The sequence below is a fragment of the Hydractinia symbiolongicarpus genome, chromosome 10 (assembly GCF_029227915.1).
Source record: "Hydractinia symbiolongicarpus strain clone_291-10 chromosome 10, HSymV2.1, whole genome shotgun sequence".
NCBI classification, from domain to species: domain Eukaryota; kingdom Metazoa; phylum Cnidaria; class Hydrozoa; order Anthoathecata; family Hydractiniidae; genus Hydractinia; species Hydractinia symbiolongicarpus.
In genome coordinates, this window is record NC_079884.1 from 10,535,623 (window position 1) to 10,558,093 (window position 22,471).

A 22,471-nucleotide genomic window follows, 5' to 3' on the forward strand; every position below is an offset into this window, starting at 1 on the left:
AGACGGTTTTCCGCCCTTTTACAACAAAATCTAATAGAAATTTTCTTACCAATTCGTTTGAGCTACTTTACGAATTAACTCATTCAAGAAACCAGTAGCTAAAGTATCAGAGTGCTACTCCTTTACTTAAGATTACAGACTGCTCCTAAAAGAAGCAAATATATATTGCGCAATATATGCTTACAAGCATATATACTCTGTTGCTTAGTTGAACTACATACACAACCTCTTCCAACATGATCCGCGATTTTCTTCTTTTATTGCTGATTTTTCTCATAGAAGATGGTAAGAAAATTAAACATGATTTGTTTTTGTTAGATGTTTTTTGATGTCTGCATATAATGAGGATTCAGCATTCAAATTATACTAGTCGTTAGCCCGTGGAAAAATCCACGGGTTCGCCGTCCTTTTTATACCGCATTGCGTGCTTCTTGCTATTTGCGCAGCTTAGCTACCATTTTGCGTGACAGACGGACAGACGAATACGGGTATTATAATATAGATGCAGACATATGCTTCGGAAAGCCTAAATTCCCGAAGCCTAACTTCATATCTTTCTGATTTTCTTGAATGTCCAGTCGGTTTGCTGTTTTTAACAATAAAATTACGAAAGGTTTTGAAACAGCAAGAGCTTTTGTTAGTTACATCAAGGAATTGAAATCTAACTTAAAAATTATTAGGATTAATTTTTTTGTTACTGTGACACACAGAGCGCAGATCAGTATCCCTAATGCTACCCTCTTGTCTCTCTTTTATCCTCTTGTTTTACTCTTTCCTGATTGTTTCACTCTCCTACGCTTGTTTCACTCTCACCCATTTGGTTAACTCTCACCTCTTGTTTCATTCTATGTTTCAGCGTTGTTACACAACGTAAAATTATGTACTAATTTAAAGTCTGAAATATTTGACGGTAATTTTTTTAATTTTCCATTTGTTTTGATTACATGACGATTTCAATAATTGCGTTTGATGGCACCTTACCTCAAATCGAAATTCTTTTTCCTGTTATTGAAATATTGAGAATAGAGCGAAAACGTTGGAAAAAAAGTCGGTATTACATTAATAGTCGACTTTTTTTAGTCAGTTGTAGCCATATCAACGAAGCAAAAACAATAAAATCGAAAGGGTAATGATAATGGTTTCTTTCCATTTAGCTGACACAAGAAGTTGCAGGGGTGCTCGTCGCACTGCTGTTTTATTGAAAGTAAAAGGCGGTATACCAGGTCTTGTTGGAGCTTTTATCCCTTCGTGCTCACGAGAAGGAAGTTGGAGTGAAGTTCAGTGTTCCGGTGAATCAGGCTTTTGCTGGTGTGTCCGCAAAACAAATGGTGAAAGCTTATTGGGCTCTAGTCTGAGGTTCGAGAGACCGTTAAATTGTTCTTCGCGTGAGTATTTTTTACACTCTAAATGTTAAGTTGATAAATAAAAATAGAACAACAAAAATGCCAGTCAAAATGATAAAAAACCCAAAACGTTGATGTGTGACGCATGCGTACTTATAAAATTGCGGTTGACTTTACCTTCTTTTCTAGAAGAATTTCAACCTTTCGTACTTATACATTTTTGCAAATTTTACCAACTTTGTTAATTAATGCAAAAATTATCGGGTGATATTCATGAAATCCGCGAAAATTACTTCCCATGAAATTAGACTTTCTTGAGTTTTTGAAAAACAATTTATGGTATTTTCTTCTTCTGATTTTCTAGCACTTTAGTTTTAGATATATATCTATTTCAACTTCAACGGAATTTATTTTACATTTTATACAGAAAAAAACTCTAAAAACGGTATAAACGGAGAGAAATTTTTTACCGTTATAATCGAGACAATATGACTTGCTTACTTTGCAAAAATTAGTTCTCGCAAAAACTTTTTTCGAAAAATACCTCACGTAAATTAATTTTTTTAAAAATAATATACTTTAAACTTGTCGACACAGATGTAGTTGTAAGCAGAGTCGACTTTTCTACCAGTTGTCTACTAATTGATCAACCTCGTTACCAGGAAAATTTGCCTTTTTGATTAACTTGATGGCGGCTCTATAAGAACAGCTCGGAGGTCAAAAGAGTCTGCGGACGAAGATCTAATTAATTTAAATATTTTTCCTGACATTTCATGTAGCATGCGTCAAAAAGCGACATTCTGCTATCTTTCTAAATGCAAGATTCAACATGGTACCATTCGTTCCACAGTGCGAGAAAGATGGCAGCTACAGTTCAAAACAATGTGATTTGAACAAAAGAAAATGCTTTTGTGTGAAGAATAAAGAAAGCGGAGAGGCAGACCAATCGACGGTTACAGATTTTAGTACTGAAGGAGTATTTTCCTCGCTATTATGCTAACACATAAATATTTTTTTTCGAACTTTTTATGAAAATACTTTTAATCTAATGGTCTACACATTTTTATTTTGTTGTTGTTACTGCAATGTTTCAGTTAAACGCCCCTTTCATTTAAGCGCCCCTGTCATTTAAACGCCCTTAAATTAAACGACCTTTCTTAAATTTTAAGTTAGTAGAGGTTAGTAGAGAAGTTAGTAAAGAGAGGCTTCACTTGAAAGCCGCTTCTAATAAATTCCCCTTTTAAAGCAAGAGTTTATATGAAGGGGAAAATTAGAATTTTAAGAACGCTCTATTAGACACGCCCCTTAAACAAAATAAACGCCCCTCGAATGGCTCAAATGCCAATGATGTCCCTGTTCGTTTAATCGAAGCGATACGGTATCCTAAGTCACAATACCTTTCTTTGTTGCAGGTCTAAATGTCAACAAATATAAAAGTTTAAATCAAATTGATAAAGGCAATATTTTTATTAAGATAAGAAATGTTTTCCGTCTAACATTAGTACCAAAAGAACAAAAAAAAGTATAAGTATCAAAACCTAATACGAAGGCCTTGCTATAAAGAGTCACAAAGTTACTTTATAATAATTCTATATTTTCGTTCGTAAAACGTAACAAACAAAAATTTCTATACATGTCTGTGACATTCCATACCAAAAACATAAACAACAAAATATATCATCAACATATTCATACATAACAAAACACAAGACATGGCAACTGGAACATTTCTTCACAAGACACCTATCACCTTTGCACCTATCACGACCTTTGCATCTGGACTATAAAACCACATTTGCAACCATGCTTATAAAAAAAGAATGTAGCAAATATGAAATAAGAAAATGAAAAATTTCATAAATTATTAAACATAAATTTCTCTGCATTTTAAAACGTGATGTAGTATATCTTTTTACCATGTAAGGTAAACTTTTTCGATATATTATCTGTTCGATATTTCCAAAAATTAATGAAAATGCTTGATTGCTAAGCTTTCACCAATCATCAACCACAATACCAATAACCACGTGATTTACAACCACCAATAACGTACATATATAATAAACACAAACAATAAAATTCCCACAGCTGCATACTTGGCATACACTGATCTCAAGTTCAAATATTTCGCATCTTTTTTGTATTTTTCGCTTTGGAATCTCAACTGGCCTGCTTTATCATCAAGAACTAAAAAATGAACATTGTACTAGTATTTCCTGCAGATCAAACAACAGTCTAGCAATAACAGAAACAAACATAATTGATCTGAAAGTAGACACATCCAATATAAAAAACAAAATATTTTACCAGACAAATTTTCTCCTCTTTGTAAAACATCATCAATATTTTGGATCATAATTTTTTGAACATCTTGTAATTCATCATTAATTCGGTTTAAATTTCTATTTCTTCCACTACGACCGTCGGAAAACGTCTTCTTTGCTTTTTGCATATAATTATCTAAAAAAATGAAACACTCTAAAAAAGGTGAAGCTTCTGTTGCAACGAGGAGGCTAAACATTTTGAACATGTATGAATGTGGATTATGAAACAATATATATGCATAGGTGCACTTATCGAATACTATGTAAAAATTTTTACACAATAAAAAATTTGTCCTCGGTCTACCGAAATTTGTCCTAAATTTGTATCTGCTATAAAATAAACAAAATTTCGATTTTTTCTTAATAAAATGAAATTCTGAGTTTTAAGACAACATCAACACATAAATGCATTGATCACATCAGCCTTAAAAATATATATATATAACCCTTACCGAATTCTATGAAACAATATGGCCTAACCGCTGTTGGAACTTGTCCACCATATTGTGTAAAAAATTCATTCTGTATATCTTCTAAATAACTGAAAGCTGTTCTCTTTGAAAATGATTTTTCGGTTAATATAAGATAACAAACTCCATTCTCCATACTGTAACTATAAACAGAAATAATTGCAATTTTAGTTTATTAAGGTTTTAAGTTCTTGTATAAATTCAAATTAGCTGGAAAAAGATATAGAAATTCGATAACACATCAGTACCACCTTGAGGGAAGATAAGAATGAAAAAAAAAGAGATTATGAATTTGTCTAATATTTCCAAGTTTGAATTTTGCATTCTTTAAATCAGATGCTTTGCATTTAGTTTTCTCCATAATCAAGCTGATTTTCTTCAGACAATTGAACAAACAAACACAATAGCCATCGATAGCTATCTTTATTAACTCTACAGTGCTTATTCGAAATCGTTAATACAGCAACATCAGCAAATTTTGATGTACACATTTTCTCTTCATCCCTATTGTTTCAAAATTCTGCGTGAAAACTTAGTGCAAGTGAAAATAACAACAAAAAAGGTCACAAAATTCAGCAATGCTAAATAAAACATGTGTCAACATTAACAAAAGGTTTTAACTTACTGAAAAACATAAGGTCCAGTTTCTATACTACAGCGAGCAGGAGATCGTTCAGTCAATTTTCGAAAGAGATTTTTAGCCTGGCTTTGATATTCTTGAATATTACGACTAGTCTAAAATGCAAGCATACTACAATATACAAACCTGCAACAGAGGACACCCTTGCTACAAAACAAAGAAAGTGGCGATCAGTTTCAAAAATAGTGTGACATTTTCTGAAAGTGCAAAAATGATCATTTTTAGAGTTTCAGTATCAAATGAAATTTTAGTACGTTGGTCGTTACCACCCTCAACTGACATTTTGATTTCCAAAACACGTAGTAATTTTGAGGTTACTATCAATAATATAGCTTTTCCTTGTGATAGCAAATACTTGAGAAATAGTGAGGCTACCAGATTGAATTTTTTTTCATGTAAACAAATAGACCGACGTCCTACATATACCACATCACATTTTCGAGTATATCTTGAAAACTAGGTAACCTCAAAATGTGCTTCCTTTTTTTAAAAGCTGCACATTTTATACACCAAATGTACCTACCTTTTGTAAACAGTAACCTCAAAATTACACTTTGTAGAGAATGAAAAATGGTGACATGTTGAAATGTCACAAAACCCCCCTTAATTTTTGAAACTAATCTGGCCTTTTTATTTTATTAGAAGTTGAAGATTTGCAATTCTTGTGCAGAATTTTTTTATTCTGCAAAATCATGTAAATGAAAGTGCTTTTTCAAAATCTAAACACCTTTTTTTCATACATTGACATCTTTTCAGTTTTTTAGTTTATAACCTTGGATTCATTTTAACTGTGTAACTGTCAATGCTTGTTATATAAGAAGTAAAAAACAGTGATGTGCAATAAGTAGTTCAAAATTCTTGGCACCAATGGAGAATGCCCTTTAGTTTGAAAAAAAAAATTAAATTCTTAATACATGCTTTAAACACATTTGAAAAGTGGTGACAAAAAAAATTTGACACTAGATTATACTTCATGGATTGTAAGATCCATCAAGTAATGTTATTTTTCTTTAAAAACAATTTAAAATTCTAAATTCAAAAATTTAAGTGAAAAATAATTTACTATTACATTGTTTTGCCACAGGAAGATTCTTCCTCTTATTTGGTGCTATAACCATGAAAATAAATCAGTTTCAAAAAGGAAATGTATATACCTGCAATAATGCAGCGTATTACGTGATTATATACTTAAGCAAACAGCTCTAGCAATAATCTATCTACTCCCCTGGCTAGATAATGACTATAGGCCATCTCTTAAAATAACTTACAAAAATGCTAGTGAATGAGGAGAGTGTTTGCACAGGGTCAAATAAAAAATAGATAAGCTGGAACATCTTTAAGTGGATAAAATTTGGCAAGTATTTAATTTGGCGAATGACCAAAATGGAATATTTGGCGGGGATTTAATTTGGCGAATGATAAATTTTAAAAAATTTGGCGAGGATTTAATTTGGCAAATACAAAAAAATGTTTATTTTGGCGGGGATTTATTTTGGCAAATGACACAAAGAAATGAATTTTTATGTTTTGAAATGTTTATAAAAAATAAGAACAAACTTATATGTATACACAAGATTTGTTATAGAGTTAAAGATTCTATTCTTTATCATCGTCAATAAAGAAAAGTTCTTTTTTGGAGGAATAAAACATTTTTCTTTTCCTAATTAAAAAAAACATATTTTTTTTTAAATTTGACAGGGATTTAATTTGGCAAATGGCAAAATTTTGAATTTCGTCGAAATTCGCCAAATTTAATCCTCATCAAGACTTATCCACTTAAGGTAGTTTGGGGATTTACGTCTCAATACGTGATGTGTTTCACTAGAATAATTCCCAAAGCCTATTTTATGATTAAAATTATTGTAACACTTGCCCAATTGTAATATTATTGGCTGCTTGTGTATTTTTTCTATTGCTCAAAAAGCAGACATGACATTAGGAAAACTTGTTGAAGCAAATTAACAAAGAGGATCTGTGAAAGAGATATTAATGTTTCTTTTCTATTTAATGAATAGTTAAAAAGATAACGATAGATTAAAATGTCATACCCCAGCTCCTAAAATTTCTTATCAGTAAACTGTCTGTTTTATAAAGTATGCAGGTTTCAGTACTGGTGAAATTAGTAATGTGGTAGATCCTAGAATTAAGGCTAAGGGTATCAGGTCATGGCTGCATGTGTTGCCGGTAAAGGGGAAACAGGTATATCGTTGACTAGAAAATGGAATCACATAATTTATTCCTTTACGTAATACAGACAGTATCTGCTAAAGGTACATCAAGTCTATTTTATTTTCAAGTTCCTAGCCAAGTTAACTAAGCTTTCTTCAAAGTTAATAAAATTAGTTTCTCCTTGATGCAAACAAATGTACGATGGCCCCTATGGCTCACGCTTCTTTCAATTTAAAAAACACTTCTCTTCTATGATCCAAACAGTTCTCTTCTGTATTCTCACACTTCTCTTTTGCATTTCGTCACTTCTCTTCTGCACTTAACACTTCTCTCATTTGGCCCCAAACTTTCTCTTCACAAGTAATTTTAGAAATCTGGTCCTCAATTTTACACCCATGGTCTGTATAACTTTTTTCACCTTTTGCAGGAGTATACTTGGCTAACACGTGCTCAATTTACGAATATAAATATTGTTATTAAAATATTGTAGCAGGTCCCGAAGCATGTGCATGAATAAAATAATATCACAAATCAATTCAAATCAGTAGCAAAGTAATTAATTTTATTTATCAAGAGACACAATAAATGGCAAAATAGATGGCTACCAAGAGTCCTCAAAATCATGGTGGTATCAACCAAGCAAAGCACATTTCCTTCCAAAAAACAATATGTATTTTGTTTAGAACAATAAAAAAATAATGGCCAGTCTTGTTAAAATTTTAGTATTCTTATAAAAACGTGCGTATTAAAAAAGATAAACAAATGCCTTAAACGGATACGTCATTTATTCACTCTCGTCTCCCTTATATATGAAAAATGCAAAAAAACCTGGAGGTGATGGTGAAAAAACCTGGAGGTGACTGTTTAGAAAGAAATGATATGAGAATGGTTAGGTGGATGCGTAAGGCCAGTCTGAGAGACAGAAAGAGTTTAGATGAGCTAAGAAGCAGGCTAAGTATCCGTAGAATTAAAGATGCTATCCAGATAAGAAGATTGAATTGGCTGGGTCACTTGGAAAGAATGGAGGGGGGTAATTGGGTAAGAAAGTGTAGAGACTTGATAGTTCTTGGGGCAAAGCCCAGAGGCAGACCAAGAAAGACTTGGCAGGAGGTTATAAGGACAGATTTGATACAGAGGAAGGTGAGTTTAGATCTAACAAAGTCTAGATCAGATTGGAAGAGGGTCATTAACATACGCCGTCCAACCCATGCTAGCAACGGACGTTAAACCAAGAATGATGATGATGTGATGGGTGGGTCATTTATTTAAAAAACGTGAGTTAGCGAAATCTAGCTCAATCAATGCTCCGGACCAGTATTGGGACTGGGAATTTTTTGAGTTTATGGAAGAGAAGTGTTTCTCACTTTGGAAGAGAAGTGTTTTGACTAAGAAGAGAAGTGTTTTTATTAAAAAGAGAAGTGAGCCATAGGGGCTACAGCAAATCCCTGAAATTCAAATCTACCTCAAAGCAGACCTTAAATTAACATTAACCAAAAGACCAAGGCCATCTAACCCTCTTAGATAATAGAAGAATTAATATATCTGTTTGGGTAAGTGAGGCCATTTGCCTTTAAAACCAATTAGGCATGACACAAAAAAATGTTTGATTAGTGTCCTCTTGAGGGTTCAGAAGAGTTTCGCTCGCTTGGTCGGCCATAAATAAAAGATGCATTTTTTTTCAGCTGCCATCATGTTTGATCATGCACCCCAACTACCTTTTTACCAACTATCAGTCCTTTTTACAGCAGCCCTTTTTACGTCAGCCCTTTTTACGCCAGCATAATTCCACCACTCGAGAAATTCGGTGTAACGCCCAACACCTTGCAAAAATTAACACTACCAACAGCTGGCCCTAAAAAGGCTGTTAAGGTACTTTTATGGTTCATACATGCGCAATATTTTCCATTTTATGTATACTTGATAATTTCTATTTGTTAATTGCAAAAATTATTGTAAAGTGTATTCCAGGGCTTGCGCGAAAAGGAAGAAGAAGGCTGGCTGAGACAGACAATTTATAATCAGAAAAACATCACAGCGTGGTTGTGAGGTGAGTCGAAAAAAAGAAAAGATAAAAATATTGGTGGATTTTCCTTTGCTTGTTGCATCATTCTCTTGGAAATTCAGACGTCCGAATCAAAAAAGTGTATTTTTTTCGTAACAGACGTTCGTTCAAAGGACAATAACCAAACGTATTTTTGTGTCACGCCTTAAAGCTTACCTCCCACTTCAAAAAAAGTTCCAATTTTTTTTTGGATTAAACCCAGTTTGACGTCATCTCCCGGATGGCGAAAAAACGCCCCCTGAACATGTTGCCGCAAAACGATGACTCAGAGAAAAAGAAGAAGAGTAAATTATTGCAACTAAGATTAATTTTGTTAATAATTATAAAATGTGTTTTTGTGCTATGGCTTTTTGTAATAAAAATAACAGAAGTAGCGCTGGAAAGCATCCCTTTGCCAGTCTTCCAACAGGCAAGAAAAAACGAACTGTGTGTACTCATTAACAGAGTTGATACCCTTTCAAAGTCAAGTTTTAATCACTAGAATGTTTTGATCAACGTTGACAAAAAAGGCTTTGGCAATTCTAAATCTCTGTCTACTTGTCTTTGCATTAGGCCATATGAAAATTCTGGTATAGGTGCTCGCTCTTCTAAGTTGCGTGTAAGACTTTTCTTTTATATTGTGACCCATTTCCTGTGGGCATTGAAGTCGCTACACAAGTCGAAAAGAGCCAATCTCGTTCTGAGAGCATTGGAATAGCTAAAAAGGCCACGGTTCACTACTTAGCTATTGCTTCCACTTCCATTCTCATCCTCATAACAGCTTTTGCAGCTGGAGTCTGATTCACTGTCAGGTTTTGTAGACTTTTAGACAACAACCGCTTTGTCATATATAAAACTGCTTTGTATATATAAAACATGGGCCAACGGCAGAGTCAGAGAAATTATCTTCCATGAGTTGACGTCACAAGCCCTCCCACAAAGGAATTTATTTACAATCGGGCCACAAGATGGTGACTGGCACGAAGCTTCTTATCCAGCTAATATTTTACAACTTCAACAACGAATATCTTGCAAACAAATCAAAATAAGTACAAAAGAAATTTTTTTCTTAATTAGTACAATATTTTGAGTTGATTTTCGAATGCTTTTTTAAGGTGGGAGGTAAGCTTTAACCGATATTGATCATGTGAGTCAAGAACAATACAAGCATATAACCAATCAAAAGCATGGTCAGTATTCGCACTGCAAGAAATTCTTTGCGATCCAGAGTAATTTTTCACAAGTTAACAATCTCAATTTTCTGGCGGTAATAAAAATTACGTTGGGTCTGCTGGCTACTAAGTTCCTAAATCAATGTTTTAACTATTCTCAAAGTTAGCAAATGTCACATGATACTCTTAAACCAATTACAATGCCGTATTTTCTAAGGTAGCTTTTATGATTTGAGGGAAACACGCAGTTCACCTCTTCAGGGGCTAAATATTTTGTAGAATCCTTGTTTTTTAACTTCAAACCTGTAATCATTACGACTTTATATGAATAGCTATGTCAATCAGAAGATATCCATGTACAATTGATAAACCCAAAAAAATGTTTTGGTAGGAAGAAATGGGCTGAAAAAGACCTTTCTTCAGCAAGCTTACCCATTTTTCTGCCTGTTACGCAGTTAGAACCAGAAAAGCTTCCGCTGAAATTGTAAACATTCAAAAAGGTCTATAAATTCATTTAATTACAGTTAGCTAACTATAAATATATTTTCTTTTTGATGGTATATCTAAAAATTCTATAAACATGCATTCAATCTAGAAGAAGACTAAAACCTTGCATATGTTACTTTTTTTTCCTAATCAGAAAGAGGATTCACATTCCTGTACGTATAGTACAAAACGTCTACAGGATACCCAGCACTTTTATTAAAAGAGTTATTACAAATCTAATATACCTGCTCGTCAGAAGGCATAGATGCAGCCAAGGGCAATCCATCAACAGTTCTAGCAATCATTGTCAATAAAGCCATTTTGATGGTGATTAAAGCAAACTACAAAATTCTGTGTAGTAAAACCAGAGTTAACAAACCCCGTTTATACTAATTCTTACCAAATGTAACTCATAATTGTCAAAAATGATGCTTAGTTTTTGCTACAAAATAAAGAAAACAAAAGTTCGTCACTTTTGACTGCGTGTCGCCACTCGAGCTACCATGTTTGTGTATATTTTGGGACTCCCTGTGTAAGTAAACGTGGAAAACGCATGCGTCGTACATAGCAAATTTCCAAGAATTTTTTGTGCTTTCACTTTCTATTTTTAAAGTGTCTCTTCGAGAAATAGAAGTAACGATTCTCACTTCAAAACTCTCAAAAATATACTGCGGGGGATTTTATCACAACTCCGGTCTGGGATCGAATAATGAAATAAGAAATAGCGTTTTTTAGCAGCCAAGGCTTTTGAAGAAACGGGGAAGTTACGATTTCGTTACTTTTATGACGACTCTTCATTTTCGCTCTTATGATACCCGTACAATGTTCACGCGAACAGGGATGAACTAGAGAGTTGCCTACCAACTTATTGCGCACATAATCTACGCTTTATCAATGTCGTTTCAAGCGCCTGTTTTTAATGTATCTCAAACACAGTGAAAATAGATGCTAAGAAGGAGGTTATCTCGGTAGGTACATCCAAATTTAAATTCGCATTGGTCTGACAAGATCAGTGAAACGTAGCCACCTCGAGTCCTTCTTCATTCTTCACCCTCGTTTCTGCCTTAGACATTGTATTAATTCGCGAAAGTAAATTTCGCTTTTTTTCGCCTCGCAAAGGTTTGTGCCTGTCAGTTTACGCTATAAGTAATATACTATTGATGTTAGCATAAAAAGGATCGCCAAAATGGAGTCATCAACGAAGTGAGTGAGAAAAATTGCATCAATTAGGCATGTTTGAGAACGCACTCTGGATATTACAAAACAGAAAATCTGCAGCTTTGAATCAAACATTCTTTCAAAGAGACTAAAAACCTTTATTTTTAGCTTTTAATCCTGTTCTATACCGCATTTTTTAAACTGCATTTTTTATAACCCATTTGCTATTCTGCATTTAATCATCAAGGCGCTTTGTGAAATTAGCGTACTTACTCTTTTCGCATAACCTGAATAAACAATTTAAATATAAGTACTTTACCGCCGCACAAAGCTACTGTGCCGGTAACATGTGAAAGAGTATGTTATGATTCTTATGTTATGGTTCTTTTGCTGCGCATTTATTATAATTTTTAAGTTTTTTTTCTCCAGTATATTTATCCGGAAAGACACATCTAATTTCACTTGCATCCGAAAAGAAATACATTTCCAGTGGTCTTTAAGCTTTTCAATGATTCAGTGACCTAATTTTTCTTATAATTGCGACCTGCAAACTAAATAGAAACTACGCTGGTTACCGACTTTATAGTAACGCAAATCCAAAACCATTTCAGGACTGAATTGTACTAGATATCACATAAACAACAATTTCTGATAAATACAATTTGTACAGTAAGATCATTAAAATCTGTTTTCCAGTTCTTCGTAATTTATTGATTTATTGTACTTGTTAAGCATGTCCAACTCAAAGACAGCCCTAACATGCCACTACGGCTAAATCACATTTTTAAGGAATCTTTTTGATGCAGCTACTGTTCACACACTTCGCCTAAAGAGTCAGGCTATACGCAACATTCACTACCTCCAGCCACCTTCTTTAGCTCTCTTCTTAAACTTTTCAAACATGTAATCATCGGTAGTATCAGGTTTATTTCTTTTTTTGATTTCATTTGAACTCATAACTTTTTTCATGAATTTCGTATCAATCGCGTTTTCAACAATTTCACCTCCCACGGTTGGACCCTTATCAACAACACTGTTCTGTAGTTCTAATTTCTTCTGTTGTTCTTTTCGTTTTTCCTTGTCGAAGGCTTGCTTTTCGTCGTAGAATCTACTATGATGCATAAAGTTCGATGCCATGTTTGTCGGAACAAACGACGTTTGTTGTTTTTGATTTTTACTGTCTTCGAGAATCTTCATTTTAGCCTCTTCCGTTGCTTCGATATTTTTAATCTTTGCCTCGATTCCTTAAAATGTTTATGTATATGAAGGTAATACATATTTCTAGCAAATGACCTTTAAAAACAAAAATTGGTGCAGGTTTACTTACCTAAATCTACTTCTGGAATTCCAGACAACATTTGACTTGACAACATTTCTTCAGATTTCATAATTTTTGACTTGACGTTAATGTTGTCTGGTAACTGATACAATAAGTCTTCCTTCGTAAGAGCACTATAAAAGAACATTCTCGTTATCTACTCTGAAGAAATTTCTTATGGAACAAACAAACAAACAAAAGAATAAAAAAATGTATGTGAAAGCGTAGAATGGTTATAAAACATATGAATATTTCCAAAGGTCAATACAACAGTGCAGATATTATGCTGATTGATTATTGCCATTTAGTATTATTGAATTAAATAATGCTTATATTGACACAAATAAAAAACATATTATGCTACTTTAGTCTATGCATGCACAAATTGCATGCACAAATATGCCTAATGTAAATCGGATACGAAAAAACGAAAAGTTTCTTGTTTACAGTCAATTTGATCTCTTTAGCCATTCGTTGTTAACAATCTTTAAAGATTTACATCCATGATTCAGGAGGCAAATAAGAATTTCAAAAAAAAAACCGTGGGAATCAGGTTGAATATTATAGATACAGATTATAATAATAAAGCTTTGTCTTTCAGCAGTGAACAGTGTATACGACTGAATTCAAACGAGACTAACTGAATTCAAACAAAAAACTGGTGCAAAACAAAAACATTGCATGCTGAGAACAGCTGAGATAAACATACCTATATTCTCCATACCTATAATAGCAAAAGTCAAATATTTAAGTTTTTACCGTTCTTCATCCGTGTCTGTCTGCTCTCCTTTCTTTTTACGTAGCCCTTCCTCGATATATTTTAGCAGCTCAACATCTTCATCCCTTTGGTTGGTTTCTGATGAAAAGTTAGTTCCTATTGATGTGAGATCTCTTTCTTTAGATACACTCATTTCGGTCAATCCACCACCAGATTTTAACTTGAATGGGTCATCATGCTTTGTTTCAGGAACTATTTCTACTTTTTTGCCAACCAACAGAGATTCCGCACTTACTCCTTTAGGTCTGGAACGGAATTTCTGCAATTCTTTTCGTTCCTCAATAGATGTTAAGACAATGTCGGCTTCTTCTTCATCCTCATCATCATGCACAGCTTGTTTCCGTCTATAATTTCTTTTTTTACTCATCTTTTATTTGATTGAAAGCAAACTATAAAAATTAAAAATATATATAGAATATTTTCGGTGCAATTGTGCAGACTGAATTGTAAGATTTTGGATTGGCCAAAAGAATGTAAACATTCTTCACTTGTTCACCTGCTAAAACACGTGTCTTAGTAACTCAATTTTTTGTCAGACTTGTAAGCATTAGGTAAATAAGAAGTGCAGTGTTATTGGGATAAGGTTAAGATCTGACATTAAGTTTGTATGCAAACGTTGCAAAGGTGAGATTACAGACAATAAAGTATTTCTAACTTTAATGACATACAACAGTGGCTTGTTAGATATGGTTGAGTATTTCTGTTACTTAGGTAATTATGTTGGGCAGTGAAGGGGTTTTGGAAGAAATGTTACTTGCAGGAAAGGTTTTGCTTGAAAAAGTTCAAAGAGTTACTTCCTTTGTTGACTAGAAAAGCCTTGTCAATTGAGGTAAAGGTATGTTGCACGAGGCCTGTTTAAGAAGTCTTATGTTGTACAGTAGTGAGACATGCAGTGAAGCATGAAGATCTTGATCTGCTAGAAATAAATGATATAAGCATGGTTAAAGGTGTGTAATCACCCTTATCGAAAAAAATTAACATATACATTTTATTTATTTATTTTAAAGTTCAGACGGAGTTATGACTTTCCTGAAAATTTGAAGATGTAAAACATACTAGAAAGGGAAATAATGGTACTTTAATATCTGGAATTTATTGTTGTTGTTTTCCAGCCGCCATATTTAACGATCTTGTTGATCTCTTATTCCTGTCTAATAAGCGGGCCGTCGCAAAATATTCGTGTGAAACTGTATAGGTAAACACATGGCCTTAACTTTAAATGAACTCTGAGATGGAGTTCGATAAAATCACAGCATTGCCTCTTGGTTATTAATTATGATAATTATACTTATCACGCTCTTTCTTTTTTTTAGCATGACCAGGATTACTGCATATTATAAGCCAAAAAACCCAACGGGGGAGAATGTTTATTGTGATAGTTGAAGATAGTTGAAGCATTATGGAGATAATTAAATTTAGAGCATGAAAGGTGAAATTCTTAAAATTTAGGTATTCTAATTGTCTAGATCTGATAATGTCTCCATAAGGAAACGACTAACTGTTTGAACAAAGGAAAATAATCAAAAAGTAAGACAGCTAGCGAGGCGAAGCTGTCTTCAGAAACAACAATAAGGGGTCAGTGTTGCAAAGAAGTCTGATTTCAGTAAGTTAAAACGTTTAAATAATAAGGAATAACACAGAAATTCCGATTGATTTATCTGATTTAACATGTTTGGAACTGTGTTGATGGAAACACAGCTACGGATACTCTCCCTCATCCATTATTTTTTCTGTAATGACATGAATCCAGCAACCATGTGATTGATATTGCCGTTCGTTTATCACATTATTATTATCACATGATCCGTGCAATGAAATGCAATGGCGGTTCTGTAGGCGAAGAGAAATTGAGATGAGTTTGTTATTTCTATGAAACATTTAAACATGTTGTCATCTGGTTGTCAGTTCTCAATAAAATTTTCAGGATAATGTTTTCTTATGTATATCTTTCAATTTTTACAATAAAATAGGCACGTTTAAAAAAATTTGCCTACAAGGTGATTATGCGTCTTTAAGTGAATGTCTAACGCCAGTCTAAGAGACAAAAATAGTTCGGATGAGCTGAGAAGCAGGCTAGGTATCCCTCGCATTAAAGATGTTTTCCAGATAAGAAGATTTAATTGGTTGGGACACTTGGAAAAAATAAAGGAGGATAATTGGGTAAGAAAGTATGTATAGAGAGCTGATAGTTCCTGGGGGAGAGTTTAGAGGTAGACTGAGAAAGACTGGGAAGTAATAAAGGATAAACTGGATGAAGAGGAATTTGACTTAAGATCTAACAAAGTCTACAACAGATTGAAAGAGGGTCATTATTATACTCCATCAAACCCATGCTAGCATTGAAAACTGACGTTAAGGGGGATACGGAACGTCTGTTGGTTTTCGACTTTAGTGACTTACACGAAAGTCGAGCTGGAGGCAGCGAAAAACAAAAATGGCTATTTTTCCAGCATGTATGTAATTTACAGACTCGAACATATAGGTATATCTAGAATTTTTATCTTCCCCAGCCTTGTTTTCATCCAGAATGAGTCTTGCTGAAATATTTCTTTGTAATACACTTTTCGGAAAAAAATATCGAACCAGTGAGCAAAGTGTGCTGGTCTGTTCATTGCACAAAACGCATTTGCCAGATTTTAACCGGTTTATAGCCCCTTTAAGCCGAGAATGATGATAAAGATGAATAGAGCTTTTGGTCACGGAAACAGCAGAAAGCTCTAATAAACAAGAGGAGGGTGTGAATTTATAAATATTTAAAGCTTGGTGGTGGCAGTTTTGACTATGGTTTAGGGAACATGTTTTACTGTTACTGTGGAAAGTTTATCATTTCTTGAACATGATAGTTTAGTATCCTTCTCCCATCATCGGGCAAAGTAAAATGATATTGAGCATGTATTTATAAATTGCAGAGGATCGAAACTCACAAAAATTAACCAATCAGAAACGAGCTAATAATTACAGTTAATTACGGTAATTAACATTTCCGGACCTAGATGTAGGTAACTACTTCTTCTGTAGGGCATGTAACCAAATCTCAGGAAGTTGATACGAGATGCTGTTTTGTTACATTCTACACTGCTACACAGTTGATGGTTTCTTTTATTTTCCTGGCCGTTGTTCTGGATTCTCTGTCAATGATTTTTTTCTCATTCCAATTAAACTGATGACTTCTGCTCCAGCTGTGGTCCACAATTTCGTTTTTCTTCACATCTTTGTTTCTCACTGTGCGCATATGTTCTTGTACTCATTGCTTAAACTTCCTTTTTGTTTCGTCTATATACACTGCATCACAATCTTTACACAGGATTTCGCAAACAACATTGCTTTGTTCTTCCAGGTTTATTTTGTCTTTTGGTTTAGACAAAGTGCTTCTTAGTGTGTCTTTAGAGTTAAGAATGCATTTGATCTTGTGTTGCCTTAAAACTTTTCCACAGTAATATGAATACTGAACAGACAAACCGAAATAATATCTTCAATGTTTTACTGTATTTATTGTGTGAGATATAGAATTATATAGAGAATAAAATTTTAAGAAATCACAGCATTCTAAATTAGAGAGATTAAAGTTAACCTTTATTTTCAGTAATGACAATGATTTTTTCCTAATTGAGTCAAAATACGCAAATAGAGTCACTGGAAATAGATTATTCAGCCCTTAAAATTAGCATCGGCATTCAGCACTGCCGACGTATTTGCCAACATAAAATACGAAGATACCATTGTTGTACGACAAAAAAATTGCCGACGAAATTTTGTTGTGAAATTTTTAAATAACAATAATTTTGGTTTAGTTTAAGATTCTTTCCCTCATTGCCACTACAAAATAATTTCCTTCATGCTGACACTCTTATGCTCAGCTGGTGCATTACACTGACACTTGAACGATAAACCATTTGGAACCATGCCACAAGTCAGTCCTACCTTCATCTTCACACAGAATAATGCGAGAAGAGTGCACACCCATGCAAGTTAAATTTAACCAGAACATGAGAGAGGTTAGGTGTCCTGTACCTTATTACAGCTTTCGGACAAATGTTCTCGTGATGTAATACCAAAGAAAAAACATGTTGAATAAAGTTTGAAAAATCTTTTTAAAAGGGGAAAGAGAAATCAAATATGTTTAGTAATAATAATTGAAAAAATTGTATATCATATTAAAAAGAAGTCCAGAAGTTCTGTCTCCCAAACGACACAGCAGGCAATACGTCAGCCCTCCCCTCGGTTTTGTGAGAAGAGATGCTCTGCAAAGACTCTAACAATTGAGTCTCCTGTGCAGTTTTGCTTCATGTTAAGCTGTGCCAGTGACAAGCACTTTCGAAGCATGTAACCGGCGACTTCTGCGATATACAGCCTAAAGATGCCCTAGCCTAATGAATTCATCCAAGTTAGTTGGCAGTGGAAGTTATGCCAATTCCCATTTGTCACTGTCTTAGGAGATCAATGCATCGAAATTATGAGAGGTCTACCTCTAATAAACCATGAATGATGAAAGTTATTGCCAGCTAAAAAATTTCCCTAAAAAAAAAAATTGCCAACGCAGCAAATCAGTTGAAATGTATCTTGGCGGCAGTTTTATTGCCAACGTAAAAAAAATTCTAATTTCAAGGGCTGATTATTGACTTGACCACAGTGGGGAGGGGTGCAGGAAAACTATGCGTTTTGGGTAAATTAACTTGAGTTTTGGGGGGGAGGGGTAGCTCATTTACTGGGAGGTTTTGCTTTATGGGATAAACAAGAAGGGGTAAGAAAACTATGAGTATTCTTTAATCAGGAAATATAAACCTACTTTACAGGCGAAAAAGCTTGGAAATAGATAGCAAAAAATGGTGCAGTTTGCAGAAAATTCAGGGATGGGAGATATTTGTATATATACAGGACTCTAGGATATTTTTCAAATATTAGTACAAAGTTTCAGGACTTGCAGGGCACCTTTAAAATTCCATAGCTGTTCAGCCAGAGCAGAACCTGTGTGTGTGTGTTGTTGGGAAACTTTGGGAAATAAAATTTGAGAAATTGTCTGTTATATTTTTCTTCGTATATCTTTCCCAGAACATATGCTAGGTAACATCATCACTTTTCAGTTACCTTAAATTATTAGTTTGCTTTTGCTAGTTTGCAATATCTGCAGATTAAATTTCAACGACTTTCGTACAGAACAGGGAGAGATTCAAAGATTGAAAGGAAAAGGACCGCCTTGAGTATCGTTAACCATAATGGCATCTGAAGTATCGTTACTTCACATGCCATTATGGTTCCCCGAAAAACTGCAAAAGACGTTGCTTTTTAGATTTACTGACTCTGGCATGTTTTTGCACTTTATTCAATACTTTTTATGCTTCTACAGTTTATCGTAAAATAATGGCAAAATGTGTTTTCTAGCAGGAGCGGTCAAATTTCTGCAACCTTGAAATTTTTAAACATTCTTCAATGCAAGAAATAAATAGTATTGACAGTCTGCGTATTAAACATATCAGCCAGGGGGACACATATATATATAATTTGTAAAATTAAAACGTTTTTGGTAAAACTAAAATATGAAACATATAAAAAATTAAGAAATAATACTTAATAACCAACGAAGGAAAAATTAATGATTTTTATAATACGAAATTATGATGTTTTGTTTGTAAAAGTTTACTTAATTTACGCCTTGGTTAGGGTCAGCTGATACGACAAAGTGAAACCGTATCAAATTTATGGTAACCCAGAAACCAGTCACCTGAGACGACAGAGCAATCAAGAACTGTCGCTTGCTCAACTATTCATCTTGTCCCTTTCTTCCTTTTTTTATTTTCTATATGCTGTCTTTTTTCTTGTATTACTAGTAGAAGGTAGCTAGATTAAAATTAAGAAGTTAGCTTTGTAGTCATAGAAATAACTGGTAGCTAGCTATAGCTAGATGGATTCCAGCGTGACGTTATCAGTTCGGGAGATGACACTAAAAGAGAAACGGCTTCCCATGTTTATAGGGAAATTTCCATGTCATATAGGAAACTGTTTCCTAAACTAATTTTTTTGATTTTCATTTGGGTTTCCCTTTTGGAAAACCGTTACCCATTCTCAGAACCATTTACGGAATTGCTGAAAGAGGCTACAATAATTTTTTTTCCTTCTGTGAAAATTTGCAGGAAAATATTCCCTTTCTATTGGTTTAAAATTTTTAGTGCGCTTCTTAACCAGCTTGTGCGCAGATTCGTTTTATTTTGGTGGTTTCCCTAATGTGAAACCATTGCTGTATTTCTTGCCTGTTTAGGGTAACGGTTTCCCAAATGGTAAATCGTGAAGTTTCCGAAACCGTTTCCCAGCAGATGGGTAGTGGTTTCCCTTTTTGACTCGACTCCTGAACTGGTTATTTGTTTACTTTTCAGCAGTAAGCTCGACATTTGCATGGCAGTAAAAAAGATTGTAGGATTTGGTGAAGAAAGGTCTTTTACTGTGTATTTCTTCTAACGGGAACATTGTTTGGGTTAGAAACTATTATTGAGTTTAGGTTGATGGCTTCTGATTTATTTGAATTCATTAAAAGTCCTAAGAATGCCTTTGCGTGAAGAAATGGACTGATAATTAACTTTCGTCACCTATGGATTGTAAATAACATTAAAATTATTAAACAATAGATGCGTATTTTTTATGTGTTTTGCTCGAATTAGCGAAATGTTGGATTTTTTAATAAATAAAAGTTCATGGAACAATAAGAATCTAGGACGGAGGAGGGTGTTATGGCAAGCATTGTTTTAAAACTTATTCTGATTAATCAAATTCAATTTTTATTCCAATTCGACAAATTGGACCGACAAATTCGATCATCTATCATGTAAAAATTGTATGATTTCAGCATGTTCAGATTCGTTGAATTCGATTTTTAAAAAGTCTTACCGGTTTAACTTTTTCATTAATCGAAAGGTTTTTAACCAATCAAAATGCTTAAAATCTGTACATCAAATGTGCGTTCAGAAATGTGTGAGTTTTTATTTGAAAAAAAACATTGCTAATAGTAACAAATAACACACTTTCTTTCTAACATTTTCTTAAATTTTAGTTGTTGTAATAATAACTGTAACAGCAGTGAGTTCAACTCTGTCTTCTCTCTCCCAAGACATTTTATCAAAAGAAAATTATCAAAAATCTGTTCAATTTATATTATGCTCAATATAATTTCGATAAATGGAATCCGAATAATTGGATCATGTATCATCACCTTGTTGATTTTATTTTAATGCTCAATATAATTTTGACAAATCGAATTTGATTAATAGGAATAGAAATTTAAAGTCTTTCCCGGCATTATAATTATTTAAATTCATAACGGTTGAGGGTGTTACGATAAGCGTATTCTACCTTGTTTATATTATTTTACCTAAATGGTATGGAATAAAAGTCTTGCAGTATTAAATTTTAGCAAGCATAATTTTAAACATGTATAATAATTATAACGAAGGAGGTTGTTACTACAATAATATTCTTTTTTTCAGGAGATGGGATAAGAAAATGTTTGATTGTTTTTCTTTTTTTTTCTTAAAACGTTTTTGCTTGATATTATTTTTTTGTTTGTTTCGGTCGGGCCTATAGAACAACTAATAAAATTAGAGTCATCTAAACAAGAAAGAAGCTTACAACAACGAAAATATTTTTGTTGTAAAAAACAAACAAAAAAACAATTATTTATATTTAATGGCATTATTCTCTCATGACATTAATTAAGTGAGTATTATAGTGTCAAAAAGATGTATCATGACGGTCCCGATGTGGATCGCGAAAGTCACAATGCAATTAAGTGATTATTATACTGTCTAAAGATGTATCATGACGGTCCCGATGTGGATCGCGAAAGTCACAATGCATCGTGAAAGTCAACCCACGATGGCTTGTAACTTTCACGATGCTATAAAAATTTACTATCGCGACAGTATCGCGAATCGTGCATGACACGCACGATATGCGATTCATGATGTTAGGTGTCCTGATGCTGGTACTAAAAGCTGGCATGGTTTTTGCAAATATATTTTAACTGATATGTTCAGCGTGGGGAATCAACGGCCAGCATTCAGGAATGCTGTTGTAAATGCTGCCCAAGGTTAACAGTGACAAACCAAAAATTACCAACATAAAAAAACCATAAAATCATGAATGCATTAAAATATCTAAGCAAGAATTTCTTCATTTCTTTTTCTTTCAAATTCCCCCCAGTTCATAACATTATAGTACATATTTCCCTTCTTTTCTTTTTCTTATTTGGTTGCACAATGAATTAATCAAACATAAAAACATGAAGTTTACTGGAGAATTACCAATGGTTTATATTAAATGACAGTTTGATAAATCGAAAGAAAAAACGTACTACCAAATGTTGGCAAATTTTCTAGATTCCCTATACTGTATGTCACATAATTTTTGAATATATTGTTAATGAAGGAAGATTTGATTATTAAACAATTTTTTATAAATAACTCTGAATAATGAATTGTTATAAATCGAAATATTTGTATGTTTGCAAATATTTTTGTTGTTGTTATGATTGTTTGAATTTTATATGCAATTCTCGCTGCAATAAATTTATTTAGACATTTTATTC

General features: G+C 33.5%; 3 protein-coding genes across 3 annotated transcripts; 1 reads left to right on the forward strand and 2 right to left on the reverse strand.

Annotated features, from left to right (window-relative positions):
- The first annotated feature begins 126 nt into the window (after nt 1-126).
- On the forward strand, nt 127-2,399 carry LOC130613164 (equistatin-like). The gene is made up of 3 exons (XM_057434491.1): nt 127-285; nt 1,155-1,385; nt 2,123-2,399. Exons 1-3 carry the CDS (start codon nt 237-239, stop codon nt 2,341-2,343), a joined length of 501 nt encoding a protein of 166 aa, XP_057290474.1. The 5' UTR covers nt 127-236; the 3' UTR covers nt 2,344-2,399.
- Nucleotides 2,400-2,916: 517 nt separating this feature from the next.
- On the reverse strand, nt 2,917-11,164 carry LOC130613163 (vesicle-trafficking protein SEC22b-like). Its single transcript, XM_057434490.1, has 5 exons — nt 10,891-11,164; nt 4,763-4,872; nt 4,120-4,280; nt 3,651-3,803; nt 2,917-3,530 (listed from the first exon to the last, which is right to left on the reverse strand). The coding sequence occupies exons 1-5, from the start codon at nt 10,963-10,965 to the stop codon at nt 3,376-3,378; spliced, it is 654 nt and encodes a 217-aa protein (XP_057290473.1). The 5' UTR covers nt 10,966-11,164; the 3' UTR covers nt 2,917-3,375.
- A 1,255-nt stretch (nt 11,165-12,419) lies between these two features.
- Nucleotides 12,420-14,288, reverse strand: LOC130613161 (splicing factor C9orf78 homolog). Its single transcript, XM_057434487.1, has 3 exons — nt 13,881-14,288; nt 13,131-13,255; nt 12,420-13,047 (listed from the first exon to the last, which is right to left on the reverse strand). The coding sequence occupies exons 1-3, from the start codon at nt 14,264-14,266 to the stop codon at nt 12,659-12,661; spliced, it is 900 nt and encodes a 299-aa protein (XP_057290470.1). The 5' UTR covers nt 14,267-14,288; the 3' UTR covers nt 12,420-12,658.
- Nucleotides 14,289-22,471: the final 8,183 nt, after the last annotated feature.